Source organism: Chanos chanos, chromosome 7 (genome assembly GCF_902362185.1).
Source record: "Chanos chanos chromosome 7, fChaCha1.1, whole genome shotgun sequence".
Taxonomy (NCBI): Eukaryota; Metazoa; Chordata; class Actinopteri; order Gonorynchiformes; family Chanidae; genus Chanos; species Chanos chanos.
This window is the reverse complement of record NC_044501.1, coordinates 44,353,916-44,370,769: the sequence shown is the minus strand read 5'-3', so window position 1 is coordinate 44,370,769 and position 16,854 is coordinate 44,353,916. Positions and strand designations below refer to the sequence as shown.

General features: G+C 39.1%; 1 protein-coding gene across 1 annotated transcript; it reads left to right on the top strand.

The window, feature by feature from the left end:
* The first annotated feature begins 9,459 nt into the window (after window positions 1-9,459).
* LOC115816459 (serine/threonine-protein kinase Nek6-like) lies at window positions 9,460-16,478 on the top strand. Its single transcript, XM_030779413.1, has 8 exons — window positions 9,460-9,579; window positions 13,377-13,467; window positions 13,993-14,090; window positions 14,207-14,290; window positions 14,438-14,505; window positions 14,704-14,790; window positions 15,173-15,227; window positions 15,453-16,478. The coding sequence occupies exons 1-8, from the start codon at window positions 9,460-9,462 to the stop codon at window positions 16,476-16,478; spliced, it is 1,629 nt and encodes a 542-aa protein (XP_030635273.1).
* The last annotated feature ends 376 nt before the right edge of the window (window positions 16,479-16,854 follow it).

Below are 16,854 nucleotides of genomic sequence, written 5' to 3'. Positions count from 1 at the left end.
TTGGTGTGTTTAAAGTATAAGTATTTGTTTAGGTATTTATGCATATACAGGTGTGTGTATGTATGTATATATTGTATATATCACTCATTTTCAAAGTCGCTTATCCAAATTAGGCTCGCGGGTTTGCTTGAGTCTATCCCAGCGTTACCTGGGCGTTCACACACACACACACACACACACACACACACACACACACACAAACACACACATGCAAAGCATTTCTGATGCAGAATCTGATTATGTTCTGGGCCTCCAGAGATAAGAACTAGAGCTAAGCTCGGCAAAAACCACCAGACATATTAAAAAATAATAAAAGAATAAAATGTTTGCAACCCCAGTGGCAGTTATACTACTACTACTACTGCTACTACTACTATAGCCACTATAACTGTATAAAAGGGCCACCAGTTGGGAACTTCTGCTTCAGAAGACAGTGTCTAAATGGTTACCTAAGGAGAGTGTAACACAGACTCACGTAGATTCACATACACTTACATCATTTCATAAAGTAATCATTTAACATCACCATCTAAATTTAGTTAGTTTAACCCTCTCAGTATTTTTCCTGTTTAAACACAAGTCCTTTCAGTCAGTTAAATATGTTCACACTACAAATTACAACGTGTCAGATAACTAATGCACTGTGCAAGTTTTCTGTTTTTCCAACAGGCTTTCAGAGTACCAGCCCCCGCCCCCGCCCCCCTCGCACCCGGGCCTTCTCCCCCATGCACCCCAAAGTCAACAGTTGCACGTACGCCAAAGACCTCACCCATACAGGCTTCCGTACAGGTCAGGATTAGCCATCTGACCTGTCCATCCAGGCTGCTCTCTGACCTTACAACCAATAGGGTTAAGGACACAGGACAGCATATAAGAGACTCACGTCCCTCCCGATCCTCAGATCAACCGCCACTCCGGAGAGAACAAGTCAGAAACTCGGACAGTTTAAGTTTATACGGTGTGCGTCAGTGATGATTCGAAGTGCTAAACATTGTTGTGCATCCTTCGTTAATAAGGGGTAGATTCGTAATTAACTGTATTGTTATATATCTATATATGCCTTTAACATTGCCATTAGTAAAGGTTGCATGTACAATTACCGTAATTTCCCAGCCGTCTGTCGTCACTAAGATACGAGTATTGATATATGTAGGCTAGTTCCTGTCAATACGTACTAGCCACATAGCCTTATCAAACATAGCAGTTCCCACAAAACTTTTGGTCCTAGGCAAAATGGAGGAGAAACTGATTATACTGTGGCGGATTTCCCCATGTTGTACTGTAATGTAGGTTATGCACAAACATTGTGTTAATTAAAGACCAAGGCTAGTAAACGTGTCCTATAAACTCTATGCTGGAATTTGACCTAGCCTAGCATTAACACAAAAGACACACAACAAAAAAAGCTGTTAAGTAGTGTTTTTCGTCAGTTTATTTTGTTACGAAGTATGTAATTAGCATTGCTAATTTATTTCTGTCATCGATCGATTTCTCACCCTCACATTTAAAATATCTCATAAGGTTAACTTATAGCCTACTGGTGGTCAGTCAGCACAAAGATACCGCTCGACCTGTTTGTTTGCTTTATGGCCCCTTTAAAAAACATTTGCATAACCAAGCTTTCCGAAGGAACTTGTACCCGCCTATTTCATTAACGTCGGAGCGTCCACAGTGTTCAACAGCGTTGTTAACAGGGAGGTTTGGGCGACTCTTGACGCTCTCGCCGCTCTCAGTGTGAACGTACAGTTAGGCTTTCTGGCACTTTCGCGGTCACGTGTCTTCCACTATTAAGGTCCGTGTCGAGTTATCTAATTTCATTTTTCATTTTGGCAAGATATGTGGGCACAGGTATTGAAAAAGAAATGTCAAAGCGGGGTTTGAACTTTAATTTTACGGTTTTCATTTTCATTTTAATTTTGGCATGGATTACCTCCCATACAATGTGGAGGAATACAGTCTGATAAAATCCAAAGTACATCATTTTGTCCTCACAAATACGTGCTATGCGTTGTTAACTATGCTAAGGATACTGCATTTAACGATAAGGAATGGCTGTCAGGTGTTGTTCCTTTAAATGAAATTACACAGCTTTTTTTTTGTAACTCTCATAAATGCATAACTTCACATAACTTACTGATATCAGTATCCCCAAAGCAATATCAACCTTTAATGCCCTGGAATATATGTCTGTAACGGCTTTATGGATTTTGAGCTTTGAATTAGATCATGCTATAGGTGAACAAGACTGTGCTTTCTTTTAAAGCCCCTGACTCCATGTGAAACCGATAAACTATCAGTGACTGAGTTATTTCCTCTTAATTCATGAACATTAAATCTGCCCCCTGCTTATTTTAGCAAGGAAACATGGAAAGATAGAAAATGACAATCTATTTAGGAAACTGTAATCCAGATCACTAAATATGTGTGATCCAAACTTTTATTAAAACATCTCACAATTATTGACTCTACAAGAGAAGTGTTTTAAAACTGGAGAGGATCCCTCAGTACAGCTAGTCAGTAAGTTAATGAAGTCTTATGAATTTTTAACACATTTATTAAACATTTCCCTGGAATGGTTATTTTAAAAGAAAAGTCAACTTCAATAAACAAACAAAACAAAATAAAACAGAAGAATTCTGTGTATGGAGACTGAAAACCGTTATAAGTGTCGCCCTGTAGTGTATATAGTATCTGAATCAGGCTGCCATAAGGATGTGTCTCTTTACTGATACAAATCAAATGGGTTCAGAGAGGTACATTTATACATTATATATACAGTTAAGCTCAAAATTATTCATACCCATGCCAATTTTGGATTCATAGTTAATTTTCATTTGACCAATAGGTTTCATCTGGCTGGAAATGATATAAACAAGTGACAAAAGACGTTAAGACATTGTGTCAGAGATGTTAATGATAATGTCTTATTTGTACTTAAAAATGCCATGTCCACATTTATTCATACCCCTTGAAATTGTCACAAATTTTTCAGAAAATGCAAGCTCCTATACCATTCCAAATGCACCGGCTAATTTCTACCATGTTCTAGAGCATTCTAATCAACTAAATTGAGAACAGCTCATGGAGTAGTTCTCTAGTCAGTTACTCGTTAATTGCAAGTCATGGCTAAAGCGAAAGAGCTTCGTGAAGACCTCCGGTTGCACGCTGTGGCTGCTTACAAGACAGGGAAAGGCTATGAAGCCATATCCAAGTGTTTTCAAGTGTCAGTGGCCACACTGCAAAGCATAATCTAAAAGTACAAGGAGTTTAAACTGTGAAAAATCTCAATGGGCAGGGGTTGGAAGCCAAAAATGACCCCTGAGCTGGACAGAATTGCAGTGTGAGAGGCAAAGAAGAATCCAAGGATTACCAGCAAGGCCATCCTGATGAATGTGAGCAATTCTGGTACCAACATCTCATGGCAGACACTCCAGTGGACACTGCTCAAGGCTGGTCTCCATGGACGCTGGCCAAGGAGGGCTCCACTTCTCCAAGACAGGAACACAAAGGCTTGCCTAGCCTTTGCAGAAGCTCAACTGGACAAAGAAGAAAGCTTTTGGCTATCCGTCCACATAATTGATGACCTTTCTGTCTTGGAGAAGAAAGAAGAAACAAATAATTGTATTATTATTAAATAAAATTCCTGAATATATAAAAGTAATTCTGAATATATAAAAGCTAGTTTATATATATATATATATATATTCAGAATTACATTTCTATATTCAGAATTATATATTCATATTCAGCTTTACATGTATATTTACTGTTTCGTCGTTTATGTTTTAGATCCATGTTTATTTTCAGTGCACTGGACTGATGGGTATCTGTCAATGAGCAAAGCCGATTCACAGGTCTATAACCACAGGATATAACATCCTGTTCTGCACAATCCAAACTATACATAAGGTGCAGGGGACCAACCCAGACACAGGCGTGATGTCTGGTGCTCAGCAGTCAGAACGTTGTTGTGAAGAGGGAGCCTGAGACAGAGAGACAGCAGGGAGGGGTAGGGAGGGGGAACATTTCCCACCTTTTCCCTCCATCCTCTCTGAAAGGAAGAGCAGGCATGGCTCTGGAACTACTTATTAACCATCCTTCTGCAGATTCATCTACGGAGGCATGATATATCTTTTAATGTCTCTAGACAGTCAAGTTTGATCATCCTCTCAGTGGTCCACCAGGGCCCATGAGTAGAGCTGGGTACCAAACTTCAATACCTTTACAGCAACGACTGAAAAATGCCTTGTCATTAGGTACCAAATTTCAATACCTAAGGAGTAAATTTGAACAGCGTCATTGAGCCAATAAGCATGCAGCATGCTTGTACCAAGATATAATAATGTTGGTGACTGGCTGTCTAGCATTGTGCTACACGAACACAACATGGAGGCATGCAGGAAAAACACCACGTTACACCCAGAGTCGATGTAAACTCGATGCCAATAGTGTGTGATACAGTGTACAAAAAGGACATTGCTGCCAAGACAGGCAACACAACAAATTTGATGAAACATTTGAACGTGCCTAGAATAAATTTAAGTGCAGAAAGTGACTCCGTGTCTGACTGCAAGAAGAACAGACCACAGCCATCTTCCTCTCATTATTCTAGTCTGCCTGGCGTTACAGAGCCTCCTTCAAAATCTCTACCACCCATTTCACCCTCATCTGAGTGCAGAGAATTGACTACTGATGGGAGCCACCTTCACTTCATCAGCATTATGAGAAGTGGATGGTGGAGCTGCAGGAGGGTTGAGGAGGGTGCTAAAAGAACAAAAGAGGTTACATGTGTAACAGGGTTAAATTACAATTTTATTATTTTGTTTCTTTTATTAAATTTCATATTATGAAAAGGATGTGATGGAGTTAAGGTAAGTTCTCATTTCATGTTTTATGGATGTACTTGAAACTCCTTTGCAATTTACAACTTACAATTTGGTATTCAGCAGATGCTTTTAAACCAAAGCGATTTACTATAAGTGCATCAGTCCGGTTCAACTACCTCATATGCAAAACACTGTGATAAGAATGCAGATTAATTACTCCCAACACCACGCTCATGTAGATTCTGCCACAATAGAACAGAAAAACAATAAACAAGACCTGCGACATGTAGACAAGGTTAGTACATAGGATTTTTTTTACCATAGAAAGGGAGGTTAAGCATTGGGACCCAGGGGGGTCCGAAAAGGTGGTTTTCAGTCTCCTGCAGAAGATGGCAAGACGATACGCAGTTCTTATTGGTTGAAGGAGATCATTCCACCACTGCGGAACAAGGGCAGAAAAGAGACGTGGCTGAGAGGAACGGATGCCAGGTTCCCGAAATGAGGGGGCTGCCAGCTGACCGGAGAGATCTGGCCAGGGTGTAAGGAGTGATCAGAGACTGAAGATAGGATGGGGCAGAGCCTCTTGTGGGCTGGTTAACCAGCGCCGGTGTCTTGAACTGGATGCGGGCCGCTACAGGAAGCCAGCGAAGTGTAGTGAGAAGCGGAGTGACGTGAGAGTGTTGAATACCAGGCATGCAGCAGCATTCTGAACTAGCTGAGGTGGCCTGATAGCGCAGGCTGGCAAGCCAGTCAGTAAAGCATGTGCATGTGTGCATATGTGTGTGTGTAAGCGTAAATGGTTGAAGAGTTATTTCTTTCTTGTTTCTCGACATACAATGAAAAAGTTTCCTTTTATTTATAGGGAAAACCACTGCTTTGGACGAGTAAAAACCCTTGTCTGCCTAGATACCAGTAATGTCAGTGAATTCTGATTAGTTGTCAGAGATCTGCTTAATTCTGACTGGTTCAGAATTTGGGGACGATGCAGAGTGATGAAGTCTGGGAGGAGAGAGATGGAGAGACTGCGTAAGCAACAGACTAGAGCAGAGGCGACAAGTTTCTCTATAAGAGCTTCATGCTTGCTGTGTGGGCAGTTGTTAGTGTTCAAAGGGCTTGGTGAAACAATCTGGAGCGGGACACGGACACACTGATCAGTTGAGGCCACACACATGGAGGACAAGGTAGACTTAAGTGTTTTGTTTTAGTTGCTCCGTGGAGTGAAGTGGCCAGTTTTAGTTTTAGTGGACCACGATCTATGCAAGCAATGAACCATGCCTGCTACATGTAGGGTTGAGAAAGGGTTTGCTGGCTAGTGTTAGAGTGTGGTCTGTACATTGTTTCAGCTGAGCAAACCTCTGAGTCACAAATGGCTACGCAGTTTATTTCTCTTTGATTCAAGGGCAAACGTAAGTTTATCTGAAAAGGCACTTTTGTGTATCACTTGACCCTTTTAATTTCTTCCCCCCCTCCCCTACCAATGAACCAGTTGCTGTTTTGCTGATGTTTAAAATGTTCTCTTTTTTTCTGCTCCTCTTTTTGAAAATAATTATTCACCCGTGATTAAGAAAGCCAGTTATCTGTGTGGTTGTTTGGTCAATGTATAAAGTGTAACTGCTGGCAGGGAATTTATCAACACATTTTCACCTACGATAGGGAGACTTTGATGAACATCAGATCTACAATCGATACGCATTTTATAACCAAAAAATTGTTCAATGGATTCAGCGGACTTCCATTTGTTTAGATGTAAATTATTTAGTCTACCTGCTACACCTTGTAAATGGAGACGGAGAAGGAAGCGAGGCAAAAGAGCTGGAGCACTGGTCAAGCAGAGACAACAGAAACAACGAGAAAACCGTCACCCTCTAAGTATCCTTCTAACGAATAATGTTCATCGTAATGAACATCATAATGTTAAGACTAATATGACTATGTATATAGCTAGTAGTGACATTTTTCCCATTAGTGTATTTTCTCGCCAACGTAGCTCATTTTGGTCTAGAGTCAAACAGACCATATTTCGTAGCAATTTAGTTCCAATTCAACTGATTCCCTCCTGCGATGTGATTACTGTAAGCCTGGTTACGCTGAAGTTAGGTTTTATCAATATCAGATCGCTTTCACCTAAGGCGTTGCTTGTTAGTGACCTGATCAGTGATCTTGGCCTTGACATGATAGGTTTGTGTGAAACTTGGTTAAAGCCAGACGTTTTTCTCCCTTTAAATGAAGCTTCACCCCATAACTATTCCTTTTCCTGTGCTGCTAGGGCAGCAAAGAAAGGTGGGGGTGTAGCTCTAATGTATAATACTAAATTTACTCCTAACACCCTTAGTTTACCTAATTTCGACTCCTTTGAGTTGCTCTCTGTGAAGCAATACGGTACTGCCTCAACTTTTCTCATAGCAGTGCTCTATCGTCCCCCGGGGCCCTACAGTCAATTTCTAGATGAGTTTGAATTTATCTCTGTTATTCTTACTAGAGTGGATAAAATCCTGATCCTGGGAGACTTTAATATTCACAGCAATAATTCTGATTCACTTAATAAAGCTTTTACTGCTATCATAGACACATTTGGCTTTAACCAATATGTCCACGAACCAACTCATTTCAATGGCAACACTTTAGATCTTATTCTAGCTCGCGGACTAGATGTCTCTCACGTTGTCGTCTCTCCTTACTGCACTGCCCTCTCAGACCATTTTCTTATTACTTTCCAAGTAACTCTTGAAAAAATAACCCCAGGTTCCTTTTTGATACAATATCTAAACTTACCCAGAATCACTCCCCTCAATCTAGCCCTTTTACCGCAAACGATTTTGTTGAATTTTTCTCGCAAAAATAGACTTAATTCGTCGTGATATTCAAATTAATTTATCAGATCAGATTGCCTGCACACTCTCTGTTACTGCGCCTAAGAGTAGTCAGGATGTGCACCCTTTAACTCAATTTAACCCTATCTCTCTAGACGCACTGTCCAAAATGGTGCGCTCTGCTAAACCAGCTTCTTGCCTCCTTGATCCCCTACCTGCTAAACTTTACATGGAGCTTTTCTCGGTTCTTGACCCAACAATCTTAAACACTCTAAATATGTCACTTAAGTCTGGTATTGTACCCTCCCCTTTTTAAACAGCCGTGATCAAGCCTTTACTTAAAAAAACAAACCTTGACCCTGAAGCTTTAAATAATTATAGGCCGATCTCTAATCTCCCGTTTCTTTCAAAAATACTTGAAAAAATTGTAGCTGCTAAGCTGATAGCCCATATGTCCTCTAACAGTCTATTTGAAATATTTCAGTCAGGCTTCAGATGTTTTCACTCTACTGAAACCGCCCTTACTAGAGTAACTAATGATCTTTTATTAGTCATGGATGCTGGTGCTACTTCTGTTCTTATTCTGCTTGATCTGAGTGCAGCATTTGACACGGTCAATCACACCATATTGTCAAAGTGCCTGGAAAACCAAATTGCCATTTGTGGCCTGGCGCTCTCTTGGTTTAAATCTTATCTCTCTGAGAGAAAGCAGTGTGTCCACTATAATAATGTGACCTCTGAATACCGTAAGCTTAACTATGGTGTTCCTCAGGGATCAGTCCTTGGCCGTCTTCTATTCTCTATTTACATGCTCCCTTTGGGTGACATTATTCGTTGTTACAACATTAACTTCCATTGTTATGCTGATGATACTCAGATTTTCTTACCTATCCAGCACAATGACTGTTCTGAATTGGCTAACCTTGAGGCATGTCTTTGTGCTATTAAGGGTTGGATGTCTTCAAATTTCCTGATGCTTAACATAGGCAAGACTGAAATGTTGGTCATTGGTCCCCCTACACATAAGCATCTTTGTAGTGATCTTACCCTAAAGTTTGACGACTGCATCATCTCTCAAAACTCTTCAGCTAAAAACCTTGGTGTGATTTTTGACTCTAGTGACTCTAGCAAACTCTCTCAATACCTTTAAAACCAGACTAAAGACTTATCTATTTTCTCTAATTTATGCTTAATATAATTTTGATTTGACTTTGTTATAGACATGTAAAGCCCTTTGAGACTATAAATAGTGATATTGGGCTCTAAATAAATATTATTATTATTATTATTATTATTATTATTGTTATTATTATTGTTTATGTATAAATAAATGTATAAATTATTGGCACTTCAATTTACCTTTGGTTAAATTCGTTGTTCAGGGTCCCAAGATCTATTTAACTATCTAATAGAAGACTTTTCCAGTTACAGAACAGTAAAATTATATTAGCCTTCTCATATCAGCGGCATTTTAAGCTTCCGAGCAATTTGAAACATGATTGCTCTAACTTTGTGAATGGCTTAGGTTCACTGACAGCGGCAACCCGGCAGCGGCATGTGGCTCTTTCATCCCTCTGCTGTGGCTCTCTGTGACATTGGAAAATAAATAATGAGTATTTAATTTAAATTTGTTTTTATTTTACTTCGTTCGTTTTTCAAATGTAATTCTAAATTTGAAGATTATCGTGATCTTGTAACATTGAAATAAAACGTTTTCAAAATGAATAAACGAATAAAACGAATTCAAAAACAAAAGTGAAATTGTACAGAAAATCAGAGACATGCCTCTCTCTGCGAAGACTGTCAAAGACAGAACCATAAAAATGGCAGAAAACATCACCAGACAGCAAATTAAAGACATCAATTCAGCTTTGGCGTACTCAATCGCCTATGAGTCCAAAGACAAAGGTGATATTGAGCAAATAGCCCTGTTCTGCCGATATGTGAACTCTGCCGGGCCACAGGAAGAAATGATTGAGTTGATATCACTAAAAGGCCAAACATTTTTTATACATACAGGTAAAAAAATGGCTCCCGGTGTTTTCTTTTTTGTGGGAGACGGTCTAAATAGCTCTTTGAGTATTTAAGGTTGCCGTTGGTAATTGGCCGGTGTTATCCGAAAGTCCTTTAGCACGTTAAAAGCTGTATATAACTTTCAGGAAATTATAACAAAATTCTCATGAACTACCGTCTCTCAAACTTTTATATTAATACTAAAACTCATTTTTTTTATATAGTGTTCGGCATCTTACACTTTTTCACGGTTTATCCGGACTGTCATACATATCTGAAAGTGTTTACCCAGCCAGCCCTGGTCCTCCCAAGGTATGTCAAACCTTACAGAGCTTAAATATCTCCGAAATGACAATACTATGGTTTTATGTGTCCAAGAGCCTAGGCTCCACTGCTGCATGCACCTAGGGAGAAATGGTGCGATCTTTAATTTGTCGGTTTGTCGTGCCAGTGGCACAGGGAAATTCTGGTTAATGGTTAGACCTAACATTAATATCACTTAGCTGTAACCATAAACTTATTTCTTAACCTGAACCAAGGGAAGTTGCAGTTATTCTGAAAAAAAAACTCTAATTATAGCTCAGCACTCTGAACGCTGAACCTAGAAAATATTCAGAATACCTCTTCATTAGCCCTAACAGAAATTAGATAACAACATTTAGGTAGCGATGTAAGAGAAAAATTTGTAGTCTCCCTTGGGAGATGTACTAAGGCTCAAAAACTAAAGCCTTCAGGCGTGATCAATCTTGCAGTTTTTATTACGTGTGCATGGGTGAGTCCAACTTACAGAGTATAGCAGAGGCACACACAGAGGAGAGAAACTTCCCTTTTTTACATCTTGAAGAAAACCACTCTCGGAAGTCGTATATCCGCACAAGTTGTTTTATCATATTTATCTAACGGTCTTGGAGAAGACAACGCCCTCTTTTTGTCACATACACTGTACTTAAAGTGTCAGCATTTCGCAGAATGCTCTTCTCTCACAGTATGTAACAGTGACTTTCTGATCAACCTCAAGATCTCTGTACATTTCCTTATATAGCAGCTGCAACAGTTATTCGGTTGTTGCTTTCTCTATTGGTAATTTTCCACTGTCCCCTAAACATGTGGCCGACAAAAAACACATCACATACACAGTTAGATACATGCTCAAGTATTTCACACAGCAAGTACCATAATACTCTTAAAATTCAATACGTCTGACTAACTTTGTTCCTGGATCACCATAATTAATAACTTGGAAATGCAAACGCATGTGTTTACTACAATAACTAAATCCAAACGGTGCAGAGTGAATCTAATGTTGAATAAATGGGGACTTAGGTGAAATTTAGGTGGCACATCTGCTATACACACACGCAACAGCATCTACATTAAACTCAAAGACACCAGCACCTAACAACAGACGATAACAATTACATCCCTACGTTAAGTATGTATGAATGAACAACTACGCGTCATTCCATGTTAAATCAGACAGAATCCAGGAAAGTGGCCGCAGCACCATTTCAGATTTTGTTTAGACCTCGTCTACGTAACGTTTTTTTAAATAACTGTACATGACTTTTCCAGTTAGTAAAATTATATTAGCCTTCTCATATCCGCAGCATTTAAAGCTTCCGAGCAATTTGAAACATGATTGCTCTAACTTTATGAATGGCTTAGGTTCACTGACAGCGGGAGAATCAGCCGTTGGTTAATCGGCAAGTGTTATCCAAAAGTCCTTTAGCACGTTTAAAGCTGTATCATTTCTTACACGTTCAGTCCGCGCAATTATTCTGTAGTGTACGCAACAGAATAACCGCGCGGATTGAACCTGTCGCAGAGGTTTATTTAATTTTCTTCTGTTTAATATAGTTGGTGAGTGAGAGAATGGTTTGAACTCCATTCTAACGGGAGACTAACCTCTGAGGTGATCTGGTACTCATTGGGATTGATTGTTACCAACGTTTGACCAAATGGTGCAAGGGTTGCTGCCCTAAAACATCGAGCCTGGTGTCTGTTTAGGTGATAACGCAAGTGACTTTTGCTTCGGTGTGCATTGGTCCTGAATGTAGAGAGGCATGGGCCATAAAAAGAGTCATAGGAACAGAGGAGGAGGAAGAGAGGGTCAGAGAGAGAGAGAGAGAGACAGGGGGACATGGGGCGAATCTGTACAGTGTTAAATCTCAGAATCACTGAAACATTTATTAGCTCAGGCATTGCAATGTAAAAAGTCTCTCCTCCAGCTGCCACCCGACAGGTTTATACTAAACTATTGTCTTTCAACACATATGACTTTAAGTACTCAACGAACCCAAAGGCCTTTAAATACACATACTTTTCATTTAAAAATAAATATTAAATAAGCCTTTACTTCTTTTTGCATATGTGAAGACAGCTGTATTATTCAAGTATGTGATCTTTAATCAGATCTTTGAAAATCATTGAGTTTGCCATGATGATCCTTCGTCCCAACCACTACTGAAATGTTTAGACCTGTATTGTTTGGGACCTAACAATGCTGTTAGCAGCTCTTTCCATTTTCTGTAGTAAAATGTGTCATTGATATTGTCATTAAATGTTGCTCTTCTGCAAAATGATTACCATATTTTACAATTTCACCTCTGCACATTTGGAGCTGGTTCTGCTTTCAAAAAGCACTTTTCTATTTTTATGTTTTTGCACTTTATTTCACTTCCACATTTACATAAATGCAGAAATAGCATCAACAGTGGCAAAACATCAGTGTAATTGTCACGAATTATTGAATGAATATTGAATATTTTATACCAGATGTTGTAACATTGAATATCTTGGCACAAATGGAAGCTAACTAGAATCTTCCTCAGACAGAGAACAAATAGCTGTTATTCCTTTACAGACTGTTTCTGTGTGTCATTTTCTTTCTTTATCACAACAACCAGCAGAGATGAATCGACTACGTCAGCCTTATGAGAGACTAGATAATCCCCCTGAGCCTGGTAGAGATGAGGAACCTGCCATGAATCCATGTGAGTGTCACTTATTCTAGTCATAATTAAATAAAATACCAACAGGAGCTGTAGATGATATCAAAATATACAATTCTTTTATGTATTTTTCCTCTAAATGAATATACCTTCACAAGTTGCCATATGCTTTTTGGGGTGTATTTGGGGGTTCAAGCTGTGTTCATCTAGGTAACTGTGGGTAAGTGAAGTAGATGGAATATGAACTTTAGAGCAGTTACTTTATTGAATCCCAATTCAAGCCTTGACTTGTCTGAAAAGTTACCCTCAATTCATCCCTTTTGACTAATTTTCAATTCTTCTTGAGTCAAATTTAACATTCTGTAAATTATTTGACTAGTTATAATATTGACATATGGTCAGTAGAGAATGATATTAAAATGACATGCAACATTTTTGTTTCAGACACTGACACCTTAGTGAAAAATTTGGAAAAACATGGATACAGCTATGTTAGAACACTTGGATCTGGACAAACAGGAAGAACACACTTAGTTCAATGTGAAGAAAATGACCAATGGGTAATCAAGGAAATTGAGAGAAGTGATGTACGTAAATGAATGTGATGTTACCTATTGATGAATCAACTGTAACTGTTCAGTGTCATTTTCTTTACTTAAATGGTGTCTCAAAAATAACTGTGTTGAATGTTCTCATTAATAAATGTAGCGTCATATTATTAGGAACTTCCCAGTACTTCACAATATTTTGATATAATTATCGCTCTTCCTGTTCAGGAAGAGCATATAAGAGCAATTCAGGCAGAGAAGGACGGTTTGAGTGCAGTGGATCATCCGTACATTGCTCTTCTCAAGGAGTCATTTGAAGGTATAAATATTCATCAGTAAACTCACAAATATTGTCGCTCAGAAACAAAGTATTTTATATTTGCGAATGTGCAACTTGTCTACATGTATGTCATGGTTTATAGAAGATGCTGGATGTATGTACAGCGATGTCTCAGTTTTACTTGTACTAAGCATGAAACAAAAGACTTCTTGGATCTTAGAGAGAACTGGCTCAGGCTTCAGAGTTAACACAACAGGTTGACAATTCAATTCCACACCAAAGAATAAGGGAAAACCAGGAGTATTTGTACGGACAGAACAAGATATGATTAACCAAAAACAGACTGAACCAAACTTACAACGAGGAACGAAGGAAATAACACAAAACTTAACATAAAACTGACCAGTAGAGGGGGACAGAGAGAGAGACAGGCTATGACAATGTAACTGAAATATCTGATATGATGAATGTTGTCATAAAATGAAGGGCATTTTCTCAAACCTGCCCATGAATAGTCTTGGGAGAAACGGTTACCTCCACTGTAAACTACTGCTCTGTTTACAGAAAATGATAAAACATACATTGTAACTGAGTACTGTGAAGGAGGAGATCTAGCAAAGAAGATTGAAGAACAAAATGGACACCCCTTTCCGGAGGACAAGGTATGATTCATTTGTAGAATTAATATTGACAATATGAAGCAACCTATTGTGCTACCAAACTGAAATATCGTGAACACTTTGCTCAGAGAATAAAGTGTATACATGTGTCTGTGCAGATTCTTGACTGGTTTGTGCAGATCTGCTTGGCCCTTAAGAACATCCATGAGAAAAACATTCTTCACAGAGACATCAAGCCTCATGTATGTAAGCCAAAAATGAAAACAAACAAACAAACAGTCACATAGACAAAAAACAAACAAACAAACAAACAACAACAACAACAAACCTACTACAGCACCCTTTTTATTTGCTGAACCTTTTTGTCCATTTTGTTCTATCAATCTCAGAACATCTTTTTGACTGGAGAAGGGTACATCAGTCTAGGAGACTTCGGAAGTTCAAGAGTCTTGGACATGTAAAGTATTTCTAAAGTTTGAAAATGTACAGTAAATTGACCAGTGTTAAGTGAATGTTGAGGGTTGTTTCATCCTAATTGGACGTTAATACCGTTGCAAGGGTTAATTTAACACTGGCATGTGTCATAAATAGGGGAATGCAACTAAAATTAGGATTTTTTTCCCAATATGAATGAATCTGTCTTTTTCTTTCTCAGATCTGAACTTTATGCCAGTAAAAAAACAGGGTCATTCTTCTATATGTCACCAGAGATTATGGAGAAAAGGCCTTACAATAACAAAAGGTACCAAAAACTCTCTCAGAGAATGAGCACAGATATGCTGATAATCATGCTGAGAATTTTCAAATTGTATTGAGTTTGCAAACTGATGGATATTTCTACGAAAAATAGAATCCATCGCTTAAATTTGGGTATGAATTTGGATCCACACGAAGTACACAGAATGATATCTTAGTGATCTTGCCGCAGAGTCCCAGTCATCACCTGTACATGAAGGAAACTGGGATTAGAACGTATACCCAAGTTTGTGTTTACAGTGGTCTCAGTGTCCTGTGTCGTTATGTGAATATGAAGTATAGCGTGAGTGTACACACTGTAATAATCACGTAATTTTGTATAAACTGTAGCATACAAAGGTTTATGTGTTATTCACATTATAATACAGTGACCTCTGGTCCTTGGCATGGGTTCTCCATGACCTCTGCATGCCAGAAATTTTTGTAAGTATGAATTTCGTGTGTGTGTGTGTGTGTGCGTGTATGTGTATGTGTATGTGTATGTCTGTGCACATGTGTGAGTGTGCGTGAATATGAAATTCTCGTAATTTCTTGTCTGTGTGTGTGTGTGTGGGGGGGGGTATTTTTCTGTTATTAAGAGGAAATATATGTATTTTTTGGAATTAATTACAGCATGACTTTACTATAAAATCTGCCTTTTCCCTCTAGTCCAGTGCCACAAAACGTCTTATCAAATTTGCTGCAAGCTTAGAGGGCTCCCCCCCATCTGTCTCTGCTCATTACTCTAGTGATCTGGAATCACTTATCAGAGAGCTACTGAGTGTGAATCCTGAAGACAGACCTTCAGTGGATGAAATATTGGCAAAACCATTCCTGTCAAATATAGTTCGGAAAAACCAAAGGGTACCCGAGAAGGTAGAAAGCAAGCTCTGCGAAAGTGCCGAGAGTTTAATCCCACTCTATAATGATCATTTTGAGGATCTTGAGTCACTCGTGAGAAAGTGGAAGGAGCTAACTGACAATCTGGAAACCTTTCATCGAGGTGCTACTATTGGCAGTCTTTCAGGAGGAGTAAGTGGTGCAGTAGGAGGTATCATGACTATTGTGGGAGCTGCCTTAGCCCCCTTCACCCTTGGTGCCTCTCTGATTGTGACAGGAGTGGGCATTGGACTGGCGGCAGTTGGTGGAGTGACAGGTGCTGCCTCAAATATTACAAATGTGGCCAAACAGAAGACACTCCGGTCAAGTATAGAAGACATACAGAAAGAAATTAGGGAGAAGAGTGAGCCCATTGTCAAATGTCTGGGAGAATTAAAGAAGTACCTCAAAAAAGTTCAGAGGTTTGGAACTTTTGCACAGACACAAGCTAAAGAGATTCCCATATTTGACAATGTTCTTGTTGGAGCCAGAGCAGGGAGAAATGTAGCTTGGATGGGACATTTGGCTGAATTAATAAACATTGCCAACATTGCTGGTGAGGCTGTGAGGGCAGTTCGTGTAGCAACAATAGTGACAGGAGCAATCTTTCTCCTGCTCGATGTCATTTTCATTTATAGAGATGCCAGAGAAATCCATGAAATGAATAACAAGAAAGATGCCAGAGATGATGAGATAAAATCAAACATACTAAAGGCCATTAATGAGATGAGGAAGGCACAAGAAGAATACAACACCTTCTTAAAACGGTTCAAAGAGGCAAAGGAGGACCTGGAGAAATATCTGCTGTGTCAATAAGTGTAAATAAAATATTGCTATCTATTACCAAAATGGGCCTGAATGGAATGGTTGGAAAATGCCACCCACTGGGTGTTTTTCCGCCTCTGGAGTCTGATCTAGCATGTCATTTAGACATAAGAAATCTGTGTAAAATGTCATCGGAAGAGTCATTGTAAAACACATGGTGTCCTTATATACTAAAATGGGGTGACCATACATCCTCTTTTTTGGACCTAAAAAATGCGTCCTGCTGGAATTTTTAATTCGCCCAAAAAAATTTGGCCTTTGCTTTCCACAGACTGTGGGAGAAATATCACTTTACCATAGCTGTAGCTCTCAGAAGAAGTGCCTCATGACTATCGTCACGATGAAGTATTAACCTGATAGGGATCTG